The following is a 25,257-nucleotide window of genomic DNA, read 5'->3' on the forward strand; positions in this document are numbered from 1 at the left end:
ATTTTTAAAAAGCCTTCTGAACAAAATAACATGATTTGATGTACGTAGTCTAAATTCTACATTTCTGTTATTTGTGCTCTGCCATTGCTTTTTACCGGCATCTCTCTGATGTTTAACTCAAGAAAATCGTATATCTGTTGTTTTCGTTTCGGTCACAGGAATGAGTTCTTAATTATCTGTGTGTCACATGGACATTTCCGACCACCTGCGGTTGCCGAGATGTGTCAACTGTCATCATTTCACATGCTATGGAGACTGCTTGAATTACAAAGGTAAGTTTAAACTTAACAAAGCTAACTTTTCAATTTCAGCTTGTGTGTTTAGTTAGATATCAGGAGTAAATTAATCTTTTGAATTACATACTTACTTTTCTAGAATAAAGTGTGTGTAATTTGTTTAAGCAAGCTCAAAAGAGGGCTTCTTAATCTACTCGCTGTCAGCAGAAATATTATTATAAACTGGGTGCACACCCCTACAAGTAATACTGCCGGCGCCCATGCTTAATTAAGGGTCCCATGAAGTGTGGAATCCTTCAAGGTGGGTCCCGGACTGAAAGAGGTTAAGAATCATTGTGCTAGATATAGTCCACGCGTTTACTTCGTTAACGTCGAAGAACTAAAGAAAGCCGCCGCCACGAACGTGGGTGGGGATAAATAGCGGGCGAGTTGTTTTCGTCCAATCACACTCAACCTTCAGCCAATGGGCGCAGCTTTCATTCTGCTCGTCTACTCCACGTGGAATCCCAGTCACATGACTGCGGATACGCTGTTTCCGTACTTTGCAACCTCAATGTGGAGACCGTGGGAAGGCGGAGGGACAAGGTGGCGTAGAGTAGATGTGTGGCAACACTGTGCGTTGAATGTGATTGTTGCAGCTGGTGGGCGCGCTCCGTGGACTTCAATGCCAGCCGGTCGTTAACGTAGCTAGCGCGTCGACTATACTTAAGTCGACACCGAAAATCGAATCCGGGACCTGCTGGTTACAAGGCAAAGCGAAAATATTGTAGGTTAAAGATATCCCATGTTTGTGACAGGAAAGGAATTGTCAAGTGTATCTACCCTTTAATCAACTGGTCTTTCAGTGTGTTTCCTGGTTAATGTACAGTCACCGGCAAAAAAACCTAATATTATCTATGCTCAAATTGAGTAATAACTATGAACAAACAAGCATTATATACCATTGCTCTAGAGTAAGTCTCGGAATTTACAAATCTTTCATCCAGACGTACTTCATCGAAATGACGTTATACCTGTTAAACTCTTTTATATTCCAATTATATTAAAATTAACGATACGATTTCCATTGGGGTCTACTGCCCTACCCCCCCCCCTCTTCAAGGCGACGCTCAGTTTAAAGTGAGTCCCCAAACATCATGCAGTGTGCCTCCGTGGGTGATCGAAACCAGGATCCCTTAACTTAAATTGCCAAACGTCGTAAAGAAGAACGACGGGCCCACCTATACGTAAGCCACTTTGAGGAAATGGAATTGGCGACAGGTAGCCATTTATCACGACGAGAGCGTAACCTTCCTTTTTTCATTACGCAGTGGGGACAAGTCCTCTTCCACACCCACCTCGGCCTACTGCACTCCTTGCTGGACGCTCGCTGGAATCCTGAAGTGGACCGGGCAGCTTTTTCGGCCCCGCCCGTGCTCCAAAAAACACATTCGCACCGACATCCAGTACATCATCGCGTGAAAGTAGTACTTGGACATGTCCACGCATGGTTGAGCATGCGGCATTCTTCATACAGTATATTAGCTCTTCAAAGCTTGAACCGAACACGTAGCATTGCGTGGTCCCTTCGGGGGGGGGGGTACCCCCACCAACCATCTTGGCCTAAAAATCCCCCAGCAAAAGTGTTCGGGGGGGGGAGTTTTTGTTGTAACAAAAAAGATATGCAATTACTTTTGACTTCAAATATACGTACTTTACTAGAATAATAAAAAAAGAACATGCATTTGGGTGTTGCATATTTTCACACTCTCCCTTTCAAAAACAATTTAGACCAATAACAATATAGGCACAATAAAAATAATACGATTGATTTATTTGCTTTATTTTACTTCGCTTTTCTGCCACTTTTGGCTAATGGCTGAGATAATAGTAAAACGAGAATATTTTGTAATTTATGGACATTTCGCCCAGTTGGTAAAGGAATTACCTTGCTGCTCCATAAATATCTGATATACAGGATGATTCTAAAGTCACTATACATTTCTCCATGAACAGGATTTGTTGTACAAAATACAATATACTGAAACATATACCACAGTAGGACACAAAATCAGTACAACTCAATGTGACCACCCGTCAAGTCTAGGCAAATATGCCAACAATCCATCACAGCCCGAAACACCTTCTCCAACATAGCTGGTGTAATCTCAGCAACTGCGGCCGTAATGCGTTGTTTCAACTGGGCTATGTAGTGGATCATCACCTCGTACAACTTACACTTGATAAACCCTCAAATTAAAATGTCTAAGGAGGTCAGATCGAGGGGGAGGGGCAACTCTCCGTTGCGAGACACGACCAATCCATCTACCGGTGAAAACTTCGTTTAGGTGATCACGAACGATGATGGCAAGATGGGGTGGTGCCCCATTCTGCATAGTAAGAAGCTTGGTGTGGCCCAATCCACCGTGCTATGAGCCACAGTTGGTAGATGCTGGGATTATGGATACTGAGTCGCGTGGTCGATGCGGTGGGGCTACGTGTGATCGCGTCCTGTACACTTTGCACAATTTGTGGTGTTATGGCTGGCCTACCAAGACGTTCTTCATCCACAACACTGCCTGTTCGCTTGAATTTGTTGACCAGGTTCTTAATAGCCAGCCTGGTGGGGCCTAGTTTTCTGAATTTCCGAGTGAAGTCCGTCCGCACCTGTTCATGCGTCATTCCACGCAGACGAGCACAAGCAACGGCTGTTCTTTCTTCTACTGTTAGCATTGCTTCGCATAACATGCAAAAGAAATGTACTTTGTCACGATATCACTAAAATGTATAGTGAATTTAGAATCACCCTGTATATAAAAGTAACAAATTAATTCATTTATATACCTATACCGGGTGTTTCACAAATAATTGAGGGAGTTACAAAAATGTATTGCAAGTAAAGTACTGAACTTACGTTAATGACATCAGTCCAGAACGAACGAGGAACTCAAACAGATTTTTTTAGCACCTACAAATGTTTAATGTGTGCACCACGGGAGACACGGTACGCATCAACACGATAGTCTAGTTCTTGCAACATTCACATCAACATGGGCCTGTCGATAGTGTCTATCTCTGCGATGATACGCTCCCTTAGGGCTGCGATATCACGCGGCATCGGCGAGACGAATACAGTCTTTGATGAAACCCCACAAAAAGTAGTCACACGGTGTAAGGTTCGGTGATATTGGGGACCAAAACATTGCACAAAACACTGAGTGATGTGAGTGATTTGAGTGTCGCCTTGCGGTAGGGATATGAACTCTCAGCTTAACAAAAGATACACGCACAAACTGTTTGCGTTCCTTGATCGTTCTGGACTGGTTTCAGTAACGTAAGGTCAATACTTTACTCTCAATAAATTTTTGTGACGTTATTTAACAATTTACATATTTAATATTTACTGATTTACTTTTATGTGTAATAATAAATATGTATATTATAATAATTCACATATATGAATTATTATATTTGGGTGGGTGGGTGTATAAATTAAGATCTTCATTCACCCTTGTCGTCGCGGTTAGGGTGTCGTTAATTAGGCGAACACATTTTAGACAGGCAATGGGCGTAATTTGGAGCCTAACTTTGGGAGGGGGCAGAATCAGGCATGTATCTAGAAATAAATTCGGTCCGGTCCGAACCTAGTTCCTGAGAAATAATAATATGATAATAATGATGTAATGTGTAGCAAGTTCTCTGCGAAAGTAGCGACTGCTTTGCTCCGCCCACTCTCTTTCTCATCTTCTCTACCGTTATGCGCAGCCTTGCTCCACAATTCCTGAGACAGCGTATAGGATAGGTTGGGTTAGGACAGGTGAGTGGATCACCAAACTCTCTAAGCCATGGAGCAACTTCTCACATTTGAAAAACACACGGCGAGATACCAAGGGAGGACTGAATTTTTCCACGATCATTTCTTGGTATACCTAAGCTATAAGGTTCAATGAAATAGGCAGACGGGCAGTGCAATAAAGTTATATCGCGTTAAGACTATATATTTGCAAGAAATAAATTCTGATCTTCACATTTTCTCATTCCTAACATATCGACAATCGTAGTATCGAACGGCCAGAGTGTTCGAGTTGCTCTGTTGTCGTCTTGAGTCACTCTTTGTTGTTCTTGTTGGGGCTCCCGCGTAGACAAGTAGCAGTGGCGGCGCCAGGAGGGTGCTAATGGCTCCACCCCTTAATTTTCTTCCGCACTCCCCTATCAAAAACCTATTTTCAACCGAAAATACTGTTACAACTAGGGCTCGGAAATTGAAGACCTATAAATTGCCAAAAAAAGATCTATAAAAAGACCCTAAAAATATTAAAAAAGGCCCTAAAAACAGAAAAAAGGACATATAAATGTGATCCAAATTAATTAATAACTTCAGTTTTAATTAAATATTTAATGAATAAAAAATACAAAATTCTGGTGGTATGGAACACACAGTGCGAAAAACAATATGAATGAAATGCATCTTCTTTCAGACATTATATATTTTTTAGATTAACATCATTTGAAAAATCATATTTGAAGAATCATATTTGGCCTAACCACACTAGGGTTACAGAAATAGGACTTCGGAAACCTTACCTCAGTTGGGTATAACATGTTATATATGTTTCTTTCCTACAGAAAGGATGTTTAAGACATGATGAACTGATGATGATTCGAATTGAGAATGGGCAGTAGAAACGTACTCGAAAGAAGGTGAAGTTGCAAAAAAAAAAAAGCTGTTAAGACCTAAAAAAGGCTAAAAAAGGACCAATAAGCCAAAAAACGCGGAAAAGACAAAAAGGACAAATAAAACCCACCTTTTTCTGGCCTACAATGACCCAAAATGAACATATATTATGTTGGGCCTCGTCTTCGGACACTAGGAAAAAAAAGGATTTTTCCTCAACTTCCGAGCACTAGTTATAACTCTTCACAGACAAAAAGCTTAGAATAACAAAGAAATAGTTTCTGGCAACTAAAGATTTGTTTAAACAGGCGTTAAACAATTTACATGATTATTCACTTGTACATACTAAATGCTCTTTAGTAATCCTGCAAATTTTAACTGTAGCTCCATTCCCGATTAGCTTGAAATGTGCATTAAGTGGACTTAAAACTATTCGCCCAAGCGGCTGTGACACATGCAAATAACAGTGGTTTATGACAAAAGAAGTCCCTATTACAGAAAGCCAAGCATTATTCGCCTAATCTAATTTCACCGGTTATCACACGTAACTTTTGTAACGCATCCTGTCTCGTCCTTACCGCCAGCGACAGCTGAAATGCATGTCATTTGTGCGGGAAGCCTTTTGTGTTGGAATCCGTTCGTTACTGACCTATTGAAACAGTTCCTGTCGTGTTTACATGAAAGTCCACATACAGGATTGCCAGTGCTTGCTGATTTAACGGACATTTTCTAATTTCAGCCCAAAAATTGAAAACAAAGATACTAAAGCATGCAATGTAAATTGGACATTATCCATTGTCTAGTGCTCTAAACGAATCTAGGACGATTGCGATGGCGGACAATTGCGATGAAGCTCAAATCACGGACAATTGCGATGGATTTTGACGGTGAAGGTCATTTTACAAATTAATGGTAAGACAATTGCGGCGATCAAGATGACTAACCCACAGGTGCACCTAACCTAACCTAACCTAAAAGTGGTTGTAATGCAAGTACTTTTACAAGCTACCTTGCCAGTCTGAAGCCTCTTGTAAGATGTATTGATTGATTTGCTTTATTTTATTTCGCTTCTTGTGCCACTTTAGGCTAATTTGCGAAGATGTGGAGGAGTGATGATATGATGAAATTGATGAATGGACACTCACAAACATCCATACCCAAGCCAAGATTCGAACCCGGGACCCCTGGCATCGTAGCACAATGTGCTAACTACTCCGACACAGGGGCCGGCTGTAAGAGGTATTATACGGAGTGTTAAGTCACCCTTCTGCTACATCACGTTCGTGGGTAAGTTAAGGTAAGGCTCCACGTTATGGGCGCCACTATGCTACGACCCTGGGGGTACGTACTTAAATGTTATTTACAACGGCTATAGAAATATCTTAATCTCAGGGGTTAGGTTCTTTATTCGAGAATTCCAAATAAGAAAGCGTTTTATAGTCAAGAGGATATAGGTAAATGCGGATCTATATTCTGAAAACTGTACACAATACAGAGAAAATATATGGCGAAGCTTGTATATACATTGATATATATATATATATATGCTGATTCCAAATTTACGTCGGTTATATTCTTCTTATAAATATATGTATAATTGAAAGGAAATCTTCTTCTTCTATTTTTCTCACAATTTTGGGGAAAGGACTTCTTCTTCTTTTCTTCCTTCTATTTTGGTAAAAGGCTTCTTCTTCCTTCCTATCTTTGATTTGGGAAATGGCTTCTTCTTCTTTTCTATCGTTGATTAGGAAAAAGGTTTCTTCTTCTTTTCTATCGTTGATTAGTGAAGAGGCTTCTTCTTCTTCTTTTCTCCTTCTATTTTGGTAAAAGGCTTCTTCTTCTTTTTATATCTTTGATTAGGGAAAAGGCTTCTTCTTTTCTTTCTTCTAATTTATTGTCCTTGCCTTTAAAGCGTAATCTCATTTATTACATGTATGCGCTCGTTTTCCCCGCTTCTTTGGCATTATACAAACGACACAAGCTATACTTATAGAAAGATTAGGGGCGACTACACTGACAGTAGCGCCACCTCCTATGTAACGACCAAAAGGGGGATAGCCCGGATCGCTAACAGCAAGCGCTGCCTATGGCCCAGTGCGTCTAATAAGGAGCGCAACCGTAAGTGCTTGGGGGCGTCTAATTTGACACAGCGCCACCGAGGGACGGACAAACACAAAAGCTGACGATGTTCTCCTCGTCAGAGGTATTAAATCAAATTTTGATCACCAGGATCAAAAAGGAGAGACATTTCTGAATTAACTTAACTTATTAACTTTCATAATTGTTTCATATATGAGCATATTCTTATTTATCTTAATTGGCTATTTACAACATTTTTATTCACTCCTTCTATAATTTTTATACTCTTCCTTTATGTATTTTGCATTTACTATAATATATATAATCACTCTTCTCCGCTCCTAGTTTCTACAATGAACTCTGCTCTTCTTTATATGGCGTGCTGCCATCTATCGTCGCTTTCGGGAAACATTTCTTCCTTGTGTTTTTCATTGTGTCGTCGGAACTGGCACGTGACACTTCAATTTGATAGAAGATTTAAAATGTCATTGCAATTGTCCACTTGCCCTTTCACTTGCAACTGTGTTCATCGCAATTGTCCGCCATCGCAATTGTCCGGCTACCATTTTCTAACACTAAGTTTAGATTTCCGGTGGTGGGAATAGAACTGAACCTACATCATACCTGTGATTTTACTACAATTGAAGCATAACAGGAGCACAAATTAGTACAAAATTCTGGTTTCGCCCTGGAGTAATTGGATAGAGCATAGGATTTGAGGCAAAATCAACGCTCTGTCGTAGGTTCGATTCCCACCACCGGAAATCTAAACGTAGGGTTAGAAAGGCACAATGGATAATATAATATGCCAATTAACGTTGCAGCCAATGTAAAAGTGATAGTCTTGAACGTATCACCAGTTCGGCATCTTTGACAGAACCACAGAGGAAGCCGACCGGAACCGTATCTGGTTTCGAGCCACCACCTGTTTTCGGCAAAGCGCTGTTGTCGCTTTTGCCTGCAGTGTTTAGACATCCATTCATTCACTGCGACGTTTTACTCCCAAGGTCTTTATATTGCATAGAAAAATAGCACAACACAATAACACAACCTAGCAAAGATAGAGAACCGCAACCTGGCGTTTAGAAATCTCTAAAGAAACTGAATTAGCAACATCTCATTTAGTCCACGTGGATTTGAACAGAGCTGTCATTTCTTGGAGGGACGCTATTGGTGGGAAAGGTTTCAGGGGACGATTTATTGCACTCCACGTGGACGTGACATGTGGTTGTTAGGTGGAAAACTGATCTTTCGGAACTTTCTTTGAAGTAAAGTGAGGTTGCTTTGGGGACCAGCACTTTACACATTGTCACTAAAGAACAATTAGAAATACTAAACTTTGACGACGACGTCAGGCGTCCCGGATTCGAACCCCGGACTGAACATGGTGTTCTTTGTGAATGTCCCTTCATGTATTTCATAATATCATTACTTATCCTCATCTTCGCGATTAGCCAAAGGTGGCAGAAAAGTAAAATAACCCAAACCAATCAATCAAACAACCTAAGTCAAGATCAGACCAGTCACAGATAGGGCCGTTCTCATGTGCAGGACCCTCCCAGGCACTGCTTGCAAGGTGTTTGAGAACACGACACTCCCTCGCACCGTTCGGCGGCTGCGAGTATCAGGTGATTCAGGCGAGAGGTTGAAAAGTGAGGCAGCGGCTTCGTCACTTCCGGTGGGGAGGAGTAATGGCCACCAATGCGTACTTCCGGCGAGGGAAAACAACGCGGGTCTCTCGCTCACTACGAAGACGTCTTGTGCCCCGACCCACTCCCCGCTCAAAGTATGCATCATGGATAAGGTATGCGTAGGGTTACCAGACGTCCGGTTTTTTCCGGACATGTCCTACATTTTAGCCTTATGTCCGGCGTCCGGGAGGAATTTAAAAAATATCGTAAATGTCGTACATTTTGAGCGTCATATTATAAATTAGGAAAATACGTGTTTCAGTTGAACAAAGATTGATAGAATTGTTGCTTTAAATCTACTTTGTGCACAGGAAGGCTAATCGAGCCTTGACCTACAGATTAAGGTGGGATCCGAACCACTATGGTATGTGCCTGCACCGGTTATCGAACCCAGTATCGCTTGATTACAAGGCGACGACGTTACCACTACGCCATCGGGGAGGCTCAGTTGAACAAAGAAAATCATTCAAGTTATAATATGGACTGCACTTCCAAACTCAATAGTGAAATTGATTTTGATTTAGTCATTGCCCAAAAAGAAAATAAAAGTTTGTCCTGCTATAACAAAAACTGAAGCAATTTATGAATATTTTTTGGGGGTGCAGATTCTGATGACGTCACTGTTCGGTGCATTTCTTGCCTTGGGATTTATACTGATGGAACAAGGTGTTTCTTATTCAATATTTTGATTGTAAAGCAGGGGTATAGAAAACAAAGTTATTGAACTAAAAACTACCCCAGATGAAACTTCTTGAACCATTTCAAGTTACGGTAATTGCGGAGTCACGGTGCAAATGTTGAGAGTGGTTTAATATACGTATTTTCAAAGAGTTGACTGTTCATCAGTTTCTCAAAACTATATTTTGAGAAACCTGAAAGTTTGAGAAAAATTGGTTCCTCTAAGAAGTACCAGTTAAAACGTAGTAAGAAGTATGTTGTTTAGTTTTGATTACAAGTTTGGGAATTTTGCATTTAAGAATTCATTAAGAAATCAATATTTTTACAAAAAAAACCTGAAAGTGCAAATTTTAAATTACTTTCTAACTTGTTCTAGAAATGTGTATCATTTGTTGCGAGTGTTTTGTGTCCTACATTTTGGGACATTATGTCCTACATTTCCTTTATAGCGATCTGGTAACCCTAGGTATGCGTGAAGGTAGGGAAGGCAACTCAGGGCGCTAAATTATCCAAATTTAGTGGCGGAGGAAGGTCCATTTACAGCTGGTAATGCTGCCAAAAGTCAACTTCACTTCTCCCCGTAGTACACCCGGGTAACGGCTTCTTGCAGCCCAACGAGGCTATGGCGTCTGGACCTACGTGTCAGGAGCGTATTGTACTGAGCACCTTTATTTTGTTATTATTGTTAGTATTATGCTTTTAATTTTTCATATTTTCTTTCCTCGTTGGCAAGCCCATCATTTTCTTTTCTTCATTTTTCTTAGTCGACCGTTTCTTGTCTTTTTCTTTGTCAACCCAGAAGACAGAGAGGCCTTACGGCTACCCCAATTCCTGCATTCCAGCGACACCCCAGGATCCAGTATAACCAACCCCCTATATAAGTAACTAAACTTTACGTTTTCATAATTTAGACAAATAATTAATAATCGGATCCTCTATCCATTGCACAGGCATGATGGGTGATTATACATGTAATAATAGAGTACTAAAGCTACAACAAAGAATTTGTACAGGAACTAACTTAGGGGTAAATAAGGACACGAGTTGGCAGTTGTGTGTGTTATGTGAAAGGGGGTCTCCAAGAAGTTACTTTTTTTGTGCAAAACCCGGTAAATGGGGAGGAACCTTGAAAGACGGTTGACCATTGGTCCAAGGGAGGACAGATGAGCCAAAGGGCGATAGAACTGACGGACTGATTGGCTTTCTCTTCCCCTTTTTTAAGAAAATTCTGTTGGAAGAGGAAAACGTACGTTTTCCAAGAGAGTGTGTTTTTGAGAATCTGACGAGAGGAGGTGTGCAAGGGTGTTATACGAAGTGTGGAAAGAAGAAGAACGTTCGGTGTTCTCGTACTCCTTTGTGTCTTTTGGTGAAGTGGAAGGAACAAAAGTACAGGGGATGAGAGGATATATCTTCCACTCAGTTATTCTACACCAGGATAAGATGAGCTTCGACCACCAGAACAATTTAGTGCTCTGCAGGCAAGGCTAGCTGATCCAGACAGACATGTAAGTTAAGTCAGACTGCAGTAGTGGCTGGCAGTAGCACTTTCTACTATCACCCTCGTCTCCTAAACCATCACGGACAGAGGAAATATGGAAGATAAGCGTGTGTACCTCCAATTTATTAAGTTGAATTTTTAACGTGCACGAACTGAACAAACTCACAATACAAATCTTTCATTTTTCTTCTTTGGCCAATGGGGTTTTATTTTATGTAAACAAATGGGTGGGAGAGTTGTACTTATTGATTTTGTTTATTTCATTCTAGAATAGATTATAGTATAAATTGACAGCTATTTATTTTCATTATTTTTACCAAGAATAGTAATAGTAAATGGCAGCTACCCTTTCCCAGTGCCTGGTTGGAGTGGCAGCGGAGAAGAATGAACTTTGGGAGTCTCATGCTCTGAATATTCTTAACCCTTCGCTACCGCTCTTCCAGGCTAGCTACGCTATCTGCGAAGCCTGAAGCCTATAAAGTAAAATACTGAAGAAAAATAGATTAGAAACTGTGAATTAATCTGATTTGGAAAAGAAGATAATGGCGATTCTGAAGTTGGTAAACTGAATTCTTAAGAGTTGGCAACCTGAATTCGTTTATGTTTAACCTGTGTGTATTGTGTAATGTATTATGTCACTTCGTTTTGGCCTATAAGCATATAACAGAATCTGCCTCCTTTAGAGTTTTACAAAATTATTATTGCTATTATATTTACACAACTTACATGTGGTAATGTTTTCCTAGTGCCAATTGACATATGATGTTTTGTAATAAATTTCAAGGAAAATATCATATTTATGAGTGCTTCATTAATTTATTTTCAGGAAGCATCACCATTTGCTAACAGAAGATTTTGAGAATGAAGCACCTTATCTGGCACTATTAGTGGAAGGAAAGTTGTCCTGGTAGCTGGATGCTAGAAAGTGCAATGTGCCACTTTACAAACATTTATCTGTGCACTTGTTGGCATTTACTATGTTTTTGAATTAGACTACTACTCCGAAAACTGTGATACATGTATGGAAGTGGTCGAGTACATACTATTAGGTCATAAATAGAGACTGTCGCCTCAAGTCATATATCTTATGTGCAAGGATTTAGAACAGAATGTGCATTAAGCACCAGTGTATCTGTGTCAAACAATAAATGTTCTGTCTCAGGATCATCTGTATCATTTGTTAGTATGGATCGCACCTAAGTTCTTTTATTGTTCACTAACAACATTGGTGTGATTGAAAAAATGGTATTCATGGATTTTCTGTGTTTATATTAATTTTAGGTTACAGGGTGTTGACTTTTTTCTGTTTAATGACAATGCTTTTTACTCCTACATCACTTAATTCTTGTTCATAATTGAATTTTTTTGCATTTTCTGCAAAAGTTATTTTCAGTATGTTCTGAAAGTGTTATTTTTATGTATTTAATGTTCAATTCAATATTTGCACATATAATCATGAACTCACAAGACCATGCCACTTTGAACAGAAAAGTGTGTTTATATGTACAGAAATGTGAACAAGAAAAGCTCAATATTTAGTTAGGTGTAGCTTAACACACTAATTCCCTTGCACTAGAGAAATTTACACTAAGCATCCCTCCATCTAAAAATTTCCAGTAATAAGGAATTTGTTCAATGTGTGCTAAGAAGTGTTTTCAGCATGTTCTAAGTGTGTGAAATGTACTATAAATGATAAAAAATAAATAATAATTTCTAGAATGCACTTTACACACTTGCAGAATATTTAATATTGACAATACTCCTTTCTATCACTTTTTTCAGCAATTTCAACACTTCTGAAGCACATTAAATTTGAAGTGCTTCAAGAAAGTGTTTGTAAAGTGCAATATTTTTTATAGTGGAGAAAAGTATTGGAACTTTTCCCTTGCAGGTATGTAACCCCCATGAGCAAGGAAAGGGAAAAAAAAGACGCATTTGAACGTGTCACTCTACACACTAAAAGTGCATCAATTTTTTTGACTCCAACGACACGTTTTGGTGCATCAAACGAAATATCCACTTTAATGTGTCATTTGACACATTTATTTTGATGCATTTATGTGCATCTTTCAGTTTGATGCATTTTAGTGAATCTTTTTACATATTTATTTTGATGCATTTAGGTGCATCTTTCAGTCTGATGCATTTTAGTGAATCTTTTGACACATTTATTTTGATGCATTTAGGTGGATCTTTCAGTTTGATGCATTTTTAATGTGTCGTTGGAGTAAAAAAATCATGCACTTTTGTGTGTCAATTGACACACTTTGAGTTCTGTGTGTGGGCAGAGAACAGCTAACAGTCGTTTCGTGTATATTGTCGAAATTGGCCTTGGTACGTATATTTGAAGACAAAAATGATTTGTTATCTTTGCTGTTATAACATGGAACGCCTCTGCTCCTCCACCGGAAATATTTCATTAGGGAGATATTTTACGACAAGATCGTGGGTGTTAGAAAACACCGTGGGTAGGATCGAGACCAGGAGAGACTTGTCAAAGTCTCGTTTCGTCTCGAGTTGTAAATACCTGTCTCGCTCGTCAAATTTCTCGACATGGTCTCGAGATATCGCCCTCGTCTCGTTAGAATACTGTACATTTTACACTCATTACTGAAAGGGCCTCCCCGATGGCGTAGTGGTAACGTCGTCGTTTTGCAATCAGGGGTCTGGTGTTCGATACCCGGTTGAGGTACAGTGGTGGAAAGAAGAACTTCCCCCATAACACTACTGGGCTCTACGGGGGAAGCATTTTTTTCCATTACTGTACATATACTCTGTCCCATGTATCTCTGGAGCTAGGCCGAGAAGGAGAGGAAATCGAGTGAGCATTGAGAAACGATACACGCTGCTGCAAAGGCTGGTAAATGCTGTCCCTTTTCCCCTCCACGCAATCCTGTTCCCTCTCACGGGTTCATTGGTGGAAGCGTCTCGCGTCACTATTTGTTCGCCTGCTCCCGAGATAGTTGGGACAGGGTATAGTGGTTCGGTTCCCACTTGAAACTGTAGGCCCTGTCTCGATTAGCCTATAGGGTCAGTGGCGTGCCCAGGATTATCTGGCAGGCAGCCTTCATTTTGCCATCTTTCTCTACCTTTGACGTTCTTTTTTGGGGGGATACTGTGCCAAAGGGGGGAGGGGTTATAACCCCCACCAACCCCCCCTTGGGCACGTCACTGTATAGGGTGATCCACTATTATGTCCTTATTTTTATTCCACTATATATCTGTCAGTATCGATATATCATCAATAGTTTTACTGTTACATTATGCTCCGGTCTATGCCATTACATAATTTTGACGTAACTGTTGTCTGTTGTAGGTCTAACCACGAAGAAGTGAAGAAGAAGTGAAGATGGCGCATAGACTAAACGTTGCTGACCATTGGATTTCTTTCTCTGGGTGTACTACTTGAAAGAGAAAGTGTATGCCAGAAAACCGCGTGATTTGGACACTTTGGAAACAATGATTATGGAGGAGTGTGTGCGCGCGTGCCACGAGATATGTTACAACGGGCTATCAGGAACGTTTAACCCCGCCTGCAACGGTGTGTTACTAATGCTGGTGCCCATGCAGAATTATGAAATGGGAAGAATCATAGTACAATATACAATTGAAAGTAATCATGTAACATCATTAATCGCAGATATACTTACGTATATAGTGAAATAAAAAGAGGGACATAATAGTGGATCACCCTGTACACATAAGGTGGACTTAACACTATATCAGTTTTAGGAGTTTCGGAGACAATGCCCCACAGCCCCCTTCAATTGCAAGGAAAACTCTTTTCCATGGAATAAGCAGTGCAATTGGCCAACGGGGATTTCCCAGAGAACGTCACGTATTGTAACCCAACTCGTGATCGAATTCACGACCCATTGACGTGAGAAAATTCCCCTTTACTTCCTTGGAAACCACCCGTCGCTTCGACCGACATTCATTACCAGGCCATTATACTCGGTGGCCTTTGGTTTCTGTCCGCCCGTTGTTCTACCAGAATAAGCATTTTTATGCTATGACGGGGACTACTGAAAGTTGCCCAAACCGAGATAATTGCACTACGGAATTCCTACATTCCTGATTTTACTTCGCTTTTCTACCTCTGTAAGTTAATTGTGGGTAATATTGGCTATGAGAATGATTGATGATTTGATTTTTGTTTTGTTAGTGTTCACTAACATTATTATTGTAGTATTGATGTTACAGTGATTGACTGTGTTTGTGTTATTTAGCATCGCTTTCTGTATTTCAGTGCACTGACTGTAAGAAATGTTAAAAGAGATATTTTCATTCATCAGGTGGATCGAGTAGCAGTCTTCCCAGCTATATAATAATAATAAATTGTGAATAAAATTGGTTTATTTCTATCAATTTATATAATAACAATCACGACCTCCGTGGCGGAGTGGTTAGCACAGCGCGCTGCGACGCCAGAGGTCCCGGGTTCGAATCCTGGGTAAGACATGGATGCTTGCGTTTGTCCTAATGAGGAAAACTGAGAATTGAGGGAAAAAACGAGATCTGTGAAAAACGGGGGATACTACCGCTTAGGGATATTCCTTTAAAAAAAAAGTTGGTATTGCTTGAGACTGCCACAGGGGGGACTCGGGTTCGATTCCCGGGGTGGGTGAATTTTTCCGGCCTTATTCGGCTCTGGGGTTCACCCAGCCGTAATGGATCCCTGGGGAGAGGGGAGTAAAGGAAGTGGGAGCGTGGTGCTGATCACATCGCCTCCAAAATGGTTGATTGATTGCTTTATTTTACTTCGCTTTTTGTGTCTCCTTTTGGCTAATGTGCGAATATGGGGTTGAGTGATGATATGATGAAATTGATGAATGATCACTCACAAACACCCATGCCGGGATTCGAACCCGTGACCCCTGGCGTCGTAGAGCGATGTGATAACCACTCCGCCACGGGAGCCGGAAACCCCAATCACAACAATGATAATAATTATTGTTTTTCTACATTAAACCTTTAGCAATGGCCTGAGAAGCCCAACCAAAATGTCTGGCGACGCCGATGTGTATGTCCATGCAATTATGTTGCCTAGGTAACCAGAAACTGAATATAGTTCTTGTATAGAAAATACAGGAGTTGAGCGAAACAAGTTAATAACTACCAAGACGAAAGTTGAGGAAGAAATCCAGAAACAAACCTTCAACAGTACGTTTACTCGAGAAATCGTTAATATCTTCCTTTCCAATACGCTTCAATTCGGTTCCCCCTTTTTCGATTGCCGTTTCTCCAAACATCTCTTGATCCGAGGGTCAGCTTCCTTCCCGCCTCTGTTTTCTCTACAATTACTGTTCCTCTGCAATCTGGAGGTCCACTATCAACCGCTGCCAATCTCCAGAAAGCCTGGTCTTCGGGTGCAGCGCACCAAGGAAACCGAAGACGGGGAGGGTATCAGATGTCCGCTTCCGATCGAGAACTGTTATTTCCCATCGGTTGGGAGATTTTTTCTTGTTCGCTTTCTTCTATGCTGGAAGCTGCAATTTCCACCACTGTTCAAATTTGTGTTATTTGGAAAGATTCCGCTCATGCTTTCTTTTCGTTTCGCCGATCTGAGTGGCGGAATGGTTAGCAGAGCGTGGTACGACGCCTGGGGTCCCGGGTTCGAATCCAAGACTGTTCTTTAGGACTTTTCCTTTATCAATTTCATCGCATCATCACTCAACCTCATCTTCGCGATGTCAGAAGTGGCAGAAAAGGGAAGTAAAATAAACTAGTCAAAAATCAGTCAATCATCGATTCGGACTTTATAGGAAAAGTCATAACCGCTTTAAGGGGCTTTCACACCGAAGCGACACTTGTCTCTTGTAACCAACCTTCAGCAATATACGCGTATAAAACTTTTCGAACCGAGGCGGCACGACAAGCTTCTTGTGTCGCTACTTGCTTGCGTGTCATTTGGATTCGACCGTTTTCTCAATATTGTGCATCGTCCTGCTTCGGTCTGTCGTTTATGTATGCGCGGGAAATGCTTGTTAACACACTGAGTGGACCAATGTAGCTTGTCTGTCACTTCGATGTGAAACTCCCGTGTCGCTTTGGTCTGAAAGCTCCCTGAGGGAGATTTCATCCCGAAGCGACAAGCTATTTCAGTATTTCACTAATCGTACACAGGCTTGTGCAGTCACGACAGACGGTGTGAAATGTTGTTGATGATTGGCTCATTCCGAACCGACGTGTCGCTTCGGTCTGAAATCTTCCTAAGGGTGCTTTCAGACCGAAACGACCCTAATTGAGCAGACGACATGCGACAGGCGCAAGTGTCTAGATATTCAGATATTCGTAATAGCTTTGTGGTTTACGTAAGCTTATTTTCCATCGCAAATGTATAGACAATACCTAGGTAGCGAAAGCAAACGACAACAAATTAAGGAAATGCTCTAGAAGGATTTCTAAGGAGATGTAATTTTTAGGAATTTCGAAAACGTCTTTGCTGGCGTCGACAAAACATGCAGCCAGCAAGTTAGAATATTGACGTCACGGGTAGTAGATGAAAATATGAACCAAATTAATTTAACTAATGGATTTTCCTTCCTTGTTGTCTGTGATACAATAAATATTTAACTAAATTTAGCAAGAAAATAAAGCATTGAACTTCAATGCAATTAATACTCAAGGGCAGAAGAAGTGGACGCGTTGTATACGGATTCCAACAGAGACGTTAGTCGCTGCCCCGTCCTTGTAGAGGTCGCTGAGGCAGCCGCTTTCTCCGCTGACCAGCGGAACCTCTCACGCAACCCGTCGCCCAGGGTCCGCCAATCACGCACGACCGCTCACGGAGCGCAATTAGGCTCTTTAACAACCACGCGCCTTGGAATTTGCGGTCGCGCACACCGGGACGATTTGCAATTACCGGAGCCTGGCAACTGCTTGCACAGGCATCGCAAGAACTTACCGATCATGTAATCTTCAAATTTGTTAAGCAATTTATATTTTCAAGCATTATATCTTACTTAGCAGTTACGATTTTTCTATCCTCGAGGCCAGCAATGTCGAACTCAATTCATGCGCAGGGCCGTATAATGTTAATGTCAAAACTTCCCGGGCCGCACGTCTCGAACCTCAACTCATCAGGACGTGTAGGGGGCGACTTTTCCCTAAGACACCCAAATATCAACCTCCCACGTAGACTAGCTAGGCTCTGGCGTCTTATCTCGCAGATAGTACGCTTCTGTGGGGCTCGTGTTGTCGATTGATTGATTTGGTGTTTTAAGTCCACATTATGCACAGTAAGGCTAATCGGGACTGGACCTACAATTTAAAGTGGTATCCGAACCATTATATCGAACCAGGGACACCTTGATTACAAGGCGACGACGCTACCTCATTTTTAGCTCGGTGAGTTGTTCCTTAATAGCAGTGATTCCAAACCGGTGTACCGCGAGATATTTTACGGATAAACGAAAAAAAACGAAAAACGAAAAAAATATTATTAGGAAGTAGGCCTGATAAACATATTCTAACGTAAGTTCCTTATATTACCTTTAAATAAATAAATAACATTAGTACTGGATTGGGTATTTATTTGACAAATTTAACTTGCTCCTGATAACATATTACATTTCGATTTAAGATTAAAAATTTGAAAAAAAAATTCTAACAAAGGTGCCCCATGTTTTTTAATCTCAGGCCACTTTGGGCCTCTCCAATGGCGCAGTGGTAGCGTCGTCGCCTCGTAATCAAGAGGTCCCGGGTTCGATACCCAGTTGTGGCACTTAGTGTTTCGGAACCCGCTTTAAATTGTAGGTCCAGTCTCGATTAGCCTTACTGTGCATAAAGTGGACTTAAAACACAAACTCAATCAATCAACCAAGGGTGCCTCGAACGTAAAAAGGTTGGAAATTCTTGATTTAGAGAATGGTGTCTTTTTTTAATCCACAAGGTTGATTGATGATGATGGTTGATGACGGGATCATTAATGGACACGGATGATTTTTCTGTGTTCGTTACATAGTGAAGAAATGGTATACTACTATATGCTTCAGTTCCACTTTCTTTGAGGTGGGTACAGTCATCCCTGGTAGGGACAAAAATTGTTGTCTTTTGCGGGGGATAAAATATTCGGACACTGCTGTGTGTCACCCTGTTCCTCATGATGAAAGTTCCAATTCCTAGACTGTCTCTTGGTTGAACGGTTACCTTGAACTTTGGTGATTAGCGGTAATGGCTACTGCAACTTGTCTTTGTCCTGGTGATGTCTGATACATGAGGAAACAGACAACAGAAAGAGAAAGCTGTACAAGCCCTGCGGTGGAAATTTCGCCGCTTCCTCCAGGCTGGAAGCTGGAGGAATTAACGCCTAATTAATTCCAGACAACGCTGGATATGAAAGTTCCATCAGGCAGTCATTCCCACGTTATACGTGTGTCAAGAAAAGGTTATCGGCCTCATATTCTGCTGTCATTTATATTATTACCAGTGCAACTTCGAGATACAACATTTGACTTTCAATATTATTTTTCGACTTTCAAAACCATTGTAATGGGTGGGAAAGGAGAGGGTTCATAGATTTTAATAGATATGGTGCCGAGATGATAGGGGGGTCTGTATCGTCACGAAGTTCGAGACAAGACGGAAAACTTGTAACAATCTGTAATTGTATTATGTTGCTTTTCAGTCACTTTTGGCTAATCGCGACGTTAAGTGACGAAAGGATACTGAGAAAAGAGCACCCATGTGCAGGGTGGGACTCGAACCATGGAAGTTCTGTGATGGCCTGTTCATAATTTGTATGTTTATGCGCGCGCGCGGACACGTTTCTGGAACTATCTATATTTCAGAAGGGACCGGAACCAAGTGTCTCAAAATAATAATAATGTTTAAATTAAAATAATTATAATTAAATTAAATTAATTAAAATTGTATTTATTAAAATACCGGGTGTCCGAATTAAAATGACCTAATTGCTAATGCTTATATTAAACATAATATACAGGCAAAACAGTGTGATAGGTGGTATATGGTAGCTTAGCTGTGGAAATTTTAAATAGGTAATGAATAGTTAGGATTCGTTTATTTTGTATCGTTCCATGTGGTGAAAAGTAAAACATATCTTGATATGTTTTTTTTTCAGCAGAATGGAGCACCTCCACACTGGCATTTGGCAGTCCGGAACATATTGAATGAGGAATTCCCTTGAAAATGGATTGGGAGAGGTGGTCCAATATTTTGGCCGCGGTCTCCTGACATTACTCCCCTGGATTTCTTCCTGTTGGGGTATGTTAAGGACATGGTCTATGCAACAAAAGTGACAACTGTAGAACAGCTTCGTGAGAGGATTCGCGGTGCTATTGAGACAGTTACGCCACAGATGCTGCAGGCAACCTGGAGAGAAATTGAGTATCGCCTCGAAATTCTCCATGCCACTCGTGGGGCACATATAAAAATTTACTGATTGCACAGACAAAACTTCATACTTATGTGTATTCATTGTTGTATAAATATTTTGAATGCATTAAATACGTGCGGTACTACAGTCGGTTAAAATTAGGGCGTTTCAATTCTGACACCCTGTACCTATATCAAATTAATTAATATATTTTTTATTAGATGAATTGGTCGAAAGATGGCATAAGGATAGCCGTGATGTAACGTGATACAAACAGCACGTATTCATTATCTAGATTACGTATAGTTAATTTTTTAGCAAAATTTGTAAAAAAAATGCCCTGACAAGGAAATTAATGTCAAATTGATAAAGAATTGTTGATTATTGTTAGATCCACTTGACGAAAAGTAATGTTCCTGATAATATTTTATGCATATTATAACAAGCAGTAATAAATCTTGCATAAATCTTATTTGATACTGTCATTCGAAGTCGTATGATCCCAATATAATCCTTGCCTTCCAATTAGTTTGGCGGAAATGAATAACCCTTGATTAAACAACATATATTTTCATTATTTAATTGTAGTTGTTCTATTATTTCATTATTTAATTTTAGTACATAGTAAGTCTTTCGGGGGTCCGGGCCCCTCGTTGGTCCGAACCAAGCATATGACATGTAATAATAATAATAATGATGATCAAGAAGTGTATGATTGGTGTCTATTAAAATATGTAATGATTATTATTATTATTACATTACTATTAGACGAACAGGTTTAAGTAATGTAAACAGCATTTATTCATTATGTGGCTTATGTGGCATAAATTACTATGCATGAAACACCTGTTCTGTAAATTAAATTAATTTCAAAAACTTTTAAATGGATTCTTTGTTGAATACAGTGGTACGTATAAATTTTCGCAGATACTGCCGAAGCAAATCTGCACAATCACAATCTAATCCTTTCATTTCTCTAAGTTGAGTGGAATTAAGTCAACTTCATACAACAGTAAACAATAACTTTGTTTATTTAATTTGTCGCCTTGTAATCAAGGGGTTCCGGGTTCGATACCCGGTGGAGGCACATAGTGATTCGGACCCTACTTTAAACTGTAGGTCCAGTCCCGATTAGCCTTACTATGCATCAAGTGGACTTAAAACACCAACTCAATCAATCAATCAATCAACCAAAAAGCTTATTTAATTTGGACTTGGAAGGACTAGGGGACCCCTCCTAAATATGTCCTTTTATGTATGTATGTATGTATGTATGTATGTATGTATGTATTTGTGTATAGCATATGAAAAGTTCCAGGTCTCCAGAACGACTCTAAGCAGGGTTGCGAAAGGTCCAAGAACCAATACATTCAAATGGTTTCTATTGGATTCCGCAACAAGACCAGAACCATTTTCTAGAACAATTTAAATTCGGTCCAAGTTGCGTATTGTTTCATTTCAATACGGAACGTGGACCCTATTTGAACTGATCCGGAAAAAAAGGTTCCGGGACCAAATTGAAATACTTTACAGATAAAAAGGTTCTTTACAGTCCAGAACCCGTTTACGCTTGCTGATTTTCTACCCTGGACCGGAATTGAATGTATTTCTAATTCCTGGACCTTTTACGCTATTGACTCTAAGCATGGTAGGTCCACATTGGAAATTGGCCTCTAAACAGCAACAGTTAACAAAACGAAAATCAACTCGTGCACCTACCTTGTGCGGCGACGCAGTGTGCAAGGAGCAGAAGGACCCAGCAGAGGCCACCGCAATGTGACCAGCACCGGAGGACCCACCTCATCCTCCCTCGCTTCATGGCAGTATTGTCGTCTCAGCTGGCGGTCCTCGTGTCCATGGCTCCCTGCAAGGTCAACAACAACTCATTACTAGAGGCAAGAAGCTCAGGGATTTATTTTGGTTAAAATAGGCAGGCAAAAAGGCATTCATATGGAAAAATAGGCACCAAAAGCAAAGAAAATAGGCCCAATAAACAGAAAAGTGGCAAATTCCAAGGCACTTATGTCTATAATTTCATTCAGAAAGTTAAAATCTACATGGAATTAACATTTTTACTTTCCTCTTTTGCCTTGATTGCACACAACCACTGTTTTTTTCTTCTTCGATATTCATAGATAGCCGTCTGTTAGAAAGAATGCTTTTTCATAACAGAAAATGATCTCTCTACAGAAGTAAGGAGCATTCATGAAACAGGCTACTTTAACTGGAATCATATTGCCAAGAAAAAAATTTCCACCTTTAAGAATATATACACCTACTACATATTGTTTTCAATTTTTTCAATTCCACAATTGTAGGTCTACTCATTACACGTTTGCACTTTTCTGCAACAGCAAACTTCCACCTCCCCCCCCCCCCTGTCACTTGAATCAGCTGCTACGCAGATTCCCCGAGGACTTTAATGGATGCTATAAGAGTTTCATCCTTTCTCCAGCTTTGTAATTGTCTCTAGCAACATCGTAATGTGCTAATAAATAACGTTTTTGTAAGAAAAATAAGTTGTATAGATTTTTTTAAAGCATTTTAAATATTTCATTGAAAATGGCAAAAAAATACATTACAATCGGGAGATCGAGGAAAGATTAAGTACACTATATTTTATAATAAACAAATCTCTCCATAGAAAGGATCGATATGGAATTCAACTTTAAATCTTTCATCTTTAAGTGAAAATCAAAAGATTTTCATTAGGGGGTAGAGGAGCGTATCGTACCCAAGGTATTGGGTAAGAAGTATAAAGTCTTAGCATAGCAGGTAGCAGAGATAGGAATGCTGAATAAGTAATCAGACAAAGGTCGGGTGATTGACTTGGAAGGCGTATGTGGCATGAGTGTTGGAATTGTCAGGAGGTGTGGACAGTTGGCGAGAATACGAGAGAGAGTAAGGTCTGCGGATTGTGAGAGAGAAGCAAAGTGCAGAACGATTATTGGACGATGGTGTGTGATTGAATCGATGTCTGACAGGGAGGTCAGACAAGTGACATTTGAGAGGACAAGTGTAGGAACAATCTTCATCTATTTGTGAGGCAAGTAATATCCTTTTCTAAACCAATCCATATCGGTTCAGTCATGGAGAGTATAAAACCCATATCTAACCTAAGTTAATTTCTATCGCCATTCCTTTAAATGTAACCTCTTGCATTTATCACATTTAGGCCAAGCGAGTGATAACCATCTGAGAGATGAATGAGAAATAACTACATCACCCAATTCAATCTAGAGGTTCTTGGTTCGATCCCAAACGCAGCATGGGAGTTGCGTTACGATAGGCAAAATGAAAAAGCTTTTAAATCATTAGCAACAAAAAATAATGTGTCAAGAAAAATGTTCACAATAGATTCAGCAGAGAAGAGAAAAGCATTTTGCCAAACTTCTGGGCACTACTAATTACAGTCAGTTTCGAAAGTTTTTTTTCTTTTTAGTGGAACTCCGTTTCAGTTACCCTTTTCGAAATCCATCCTTGTTACAATTAGTGCAATGTAACTCAAGAGTTACCGTTTGAAATGTAAAAGTTACAAGCGCAGTGGAGAATATGAATGAACGTAGCTTTTAACCGCCCACCTGGACACAGCAGCAGCCTTCAGCAGTGAGGAGGACCCTCGGAGATAAAAGTAGGATTCCGGCACGAAAGCACAGGTCCAGCCCACTTACATGATGTCCTCACATACATATTCTGCGACTGAATCAGCACACGTCAGCAGATTGTTTCCAAGATACTCGTACTGTTGAAGATTCTCTTGAGAAGAAAAGAGAGTGACCCACTGGACAATGAAAAAAAAAAAGGATCTCCGTGACAATCTTGAACTATCTGAAGGCCAGGAAAAAGATGACAAGAAATGGGACAAGGAGAAAAAAGAAAATAGAGGATCGCTCCTCTATAGCACGTTCGTATTTTGGATCGGTGTTCTTCGGCTTTCCTCGGCATTCTTCGTAGTCTCTTAGTAAAAAATTACAACTGTAAGATCTCTACTGTTTAAGGAGCTCGTGAGAAACCACTCTCCTCGAGACGGTTGAGATACTCACATAGAAGGCATGACATTATCTCATTTTACCCGAACAAACACGAGAGATAATCAAAATATCCGAAGCGTTAAGCCTAACCTAACGGTCAGCTGGGAAGTTCCCAGACTGTGTCGTCGTGTGTTACGTAACTTTGATTTGGAACGTAGTATAGCTCGGATAATGTTTCGAAGATGCTGGTTTCCGTTGCTATTGCTACACGGGCCTGAAGTGTGTCTCTAGTAATATGATTGTGGCAATATGGTGGAAGGGTGGGGGGAGGTAAGGAAACCACTGCCAAATCATGTCGAACGATTTTTAAAAACGTTACTCCCATTCTTCAATTCCATTACGGAGAATGCAAGCGTGAGATAATCTGTTCTTGCCTGCTGACAAGAGTTGTACAGCCACGGACAGTTCTGGGTTGTAATGAATGCATTGACTTTCAATGGAATCGTTACAACCCAGCAGTGTCCGTGACTGTACATAATACCTTACAACATTTAATAACCCTTTTGAACTCTTCAGTCCCCGGCGTTGTTTCGCGGGGGAGGTGGTAAAATTTTAATTTTCTTGCATTTCTTTAAAAATTACGTCATCTTCTTCTTCCTCTACAAATAATGCACAATTGCTTCTCATGAGCCTGATTTGTACTGAACAAAACAAGGTATGACTTGTAACTCTACAATTACTAATTTCAAAGTTAAATTTTATTTGAAGCGGTACACAATTTCAAATTTCGCGCTGAAAACATGCTGCGCGTTGAGGCTAATATGGCGGAAAGCAGCTTGGATGTTTAACTCAGTGTACGCTTTAAAAAGTTAAAAGGAGAAGAAACAACAATGAGATCTATTCGGGATTCGAACCTGGGTGAGTTATCTTTCTACGAACATGTTGCTTCAGGCAAGTAATTGCACCCCTCTGATGCTATCATCAAATTTCGACCGTAATGGAGCGTGGGTGATGCAGTCAGCTTGCCATGCAATACTGACCCTGGGGAGAACGCTGAATGTGCAGTGTTCTTGAACACTCAGTGCCAGGCAGGGCGCAAAATCCTTGGGG

The 25,257-nt window shown here is 40.4% G+C and overlaps 1 protein-coding gene across 2 annotated transcripts in view; it reads right to left on the minus strand.

Moving 5' to 3' along the window:
- Cad96Cb (protocadherin Fat 4-like Cad96Ca) overlaps nt 1-25,257 on the minus strand; it is a 244,023-nt gene that overhangs the window by 140,076 nt on the left and 78,690 nt on the right. For both annotated transcript variants that reach the window (XM_083130503.1, XM_083130502.1), the window contains exon 2: nt 21,896-22,040. In XM_083130503.1, coding sequence (XP_082986629.1) covers nt 21,896-21,995 — 100 coding nt within the window. In that variant the 5' untranslated portion in view covers nt 21,996-22,040. The remainder of the gene's footprint in view (nt 1-21,895; nt 22,041-25,257) is intronic.

Source organism: Lepisma saccharinum, chromosome 10 (genome assembly GCF_977018435.1).
Source record: "Lepisma saccharinum chromosome 10, izLepSacc3.1, whole genome shotgun sequence".
NCBI lineage: Eukaryota > Metazoa > Arthropoda > Insecta > Zygentoma > Lepismatidae > Lepisma > Lepisma saccharinum.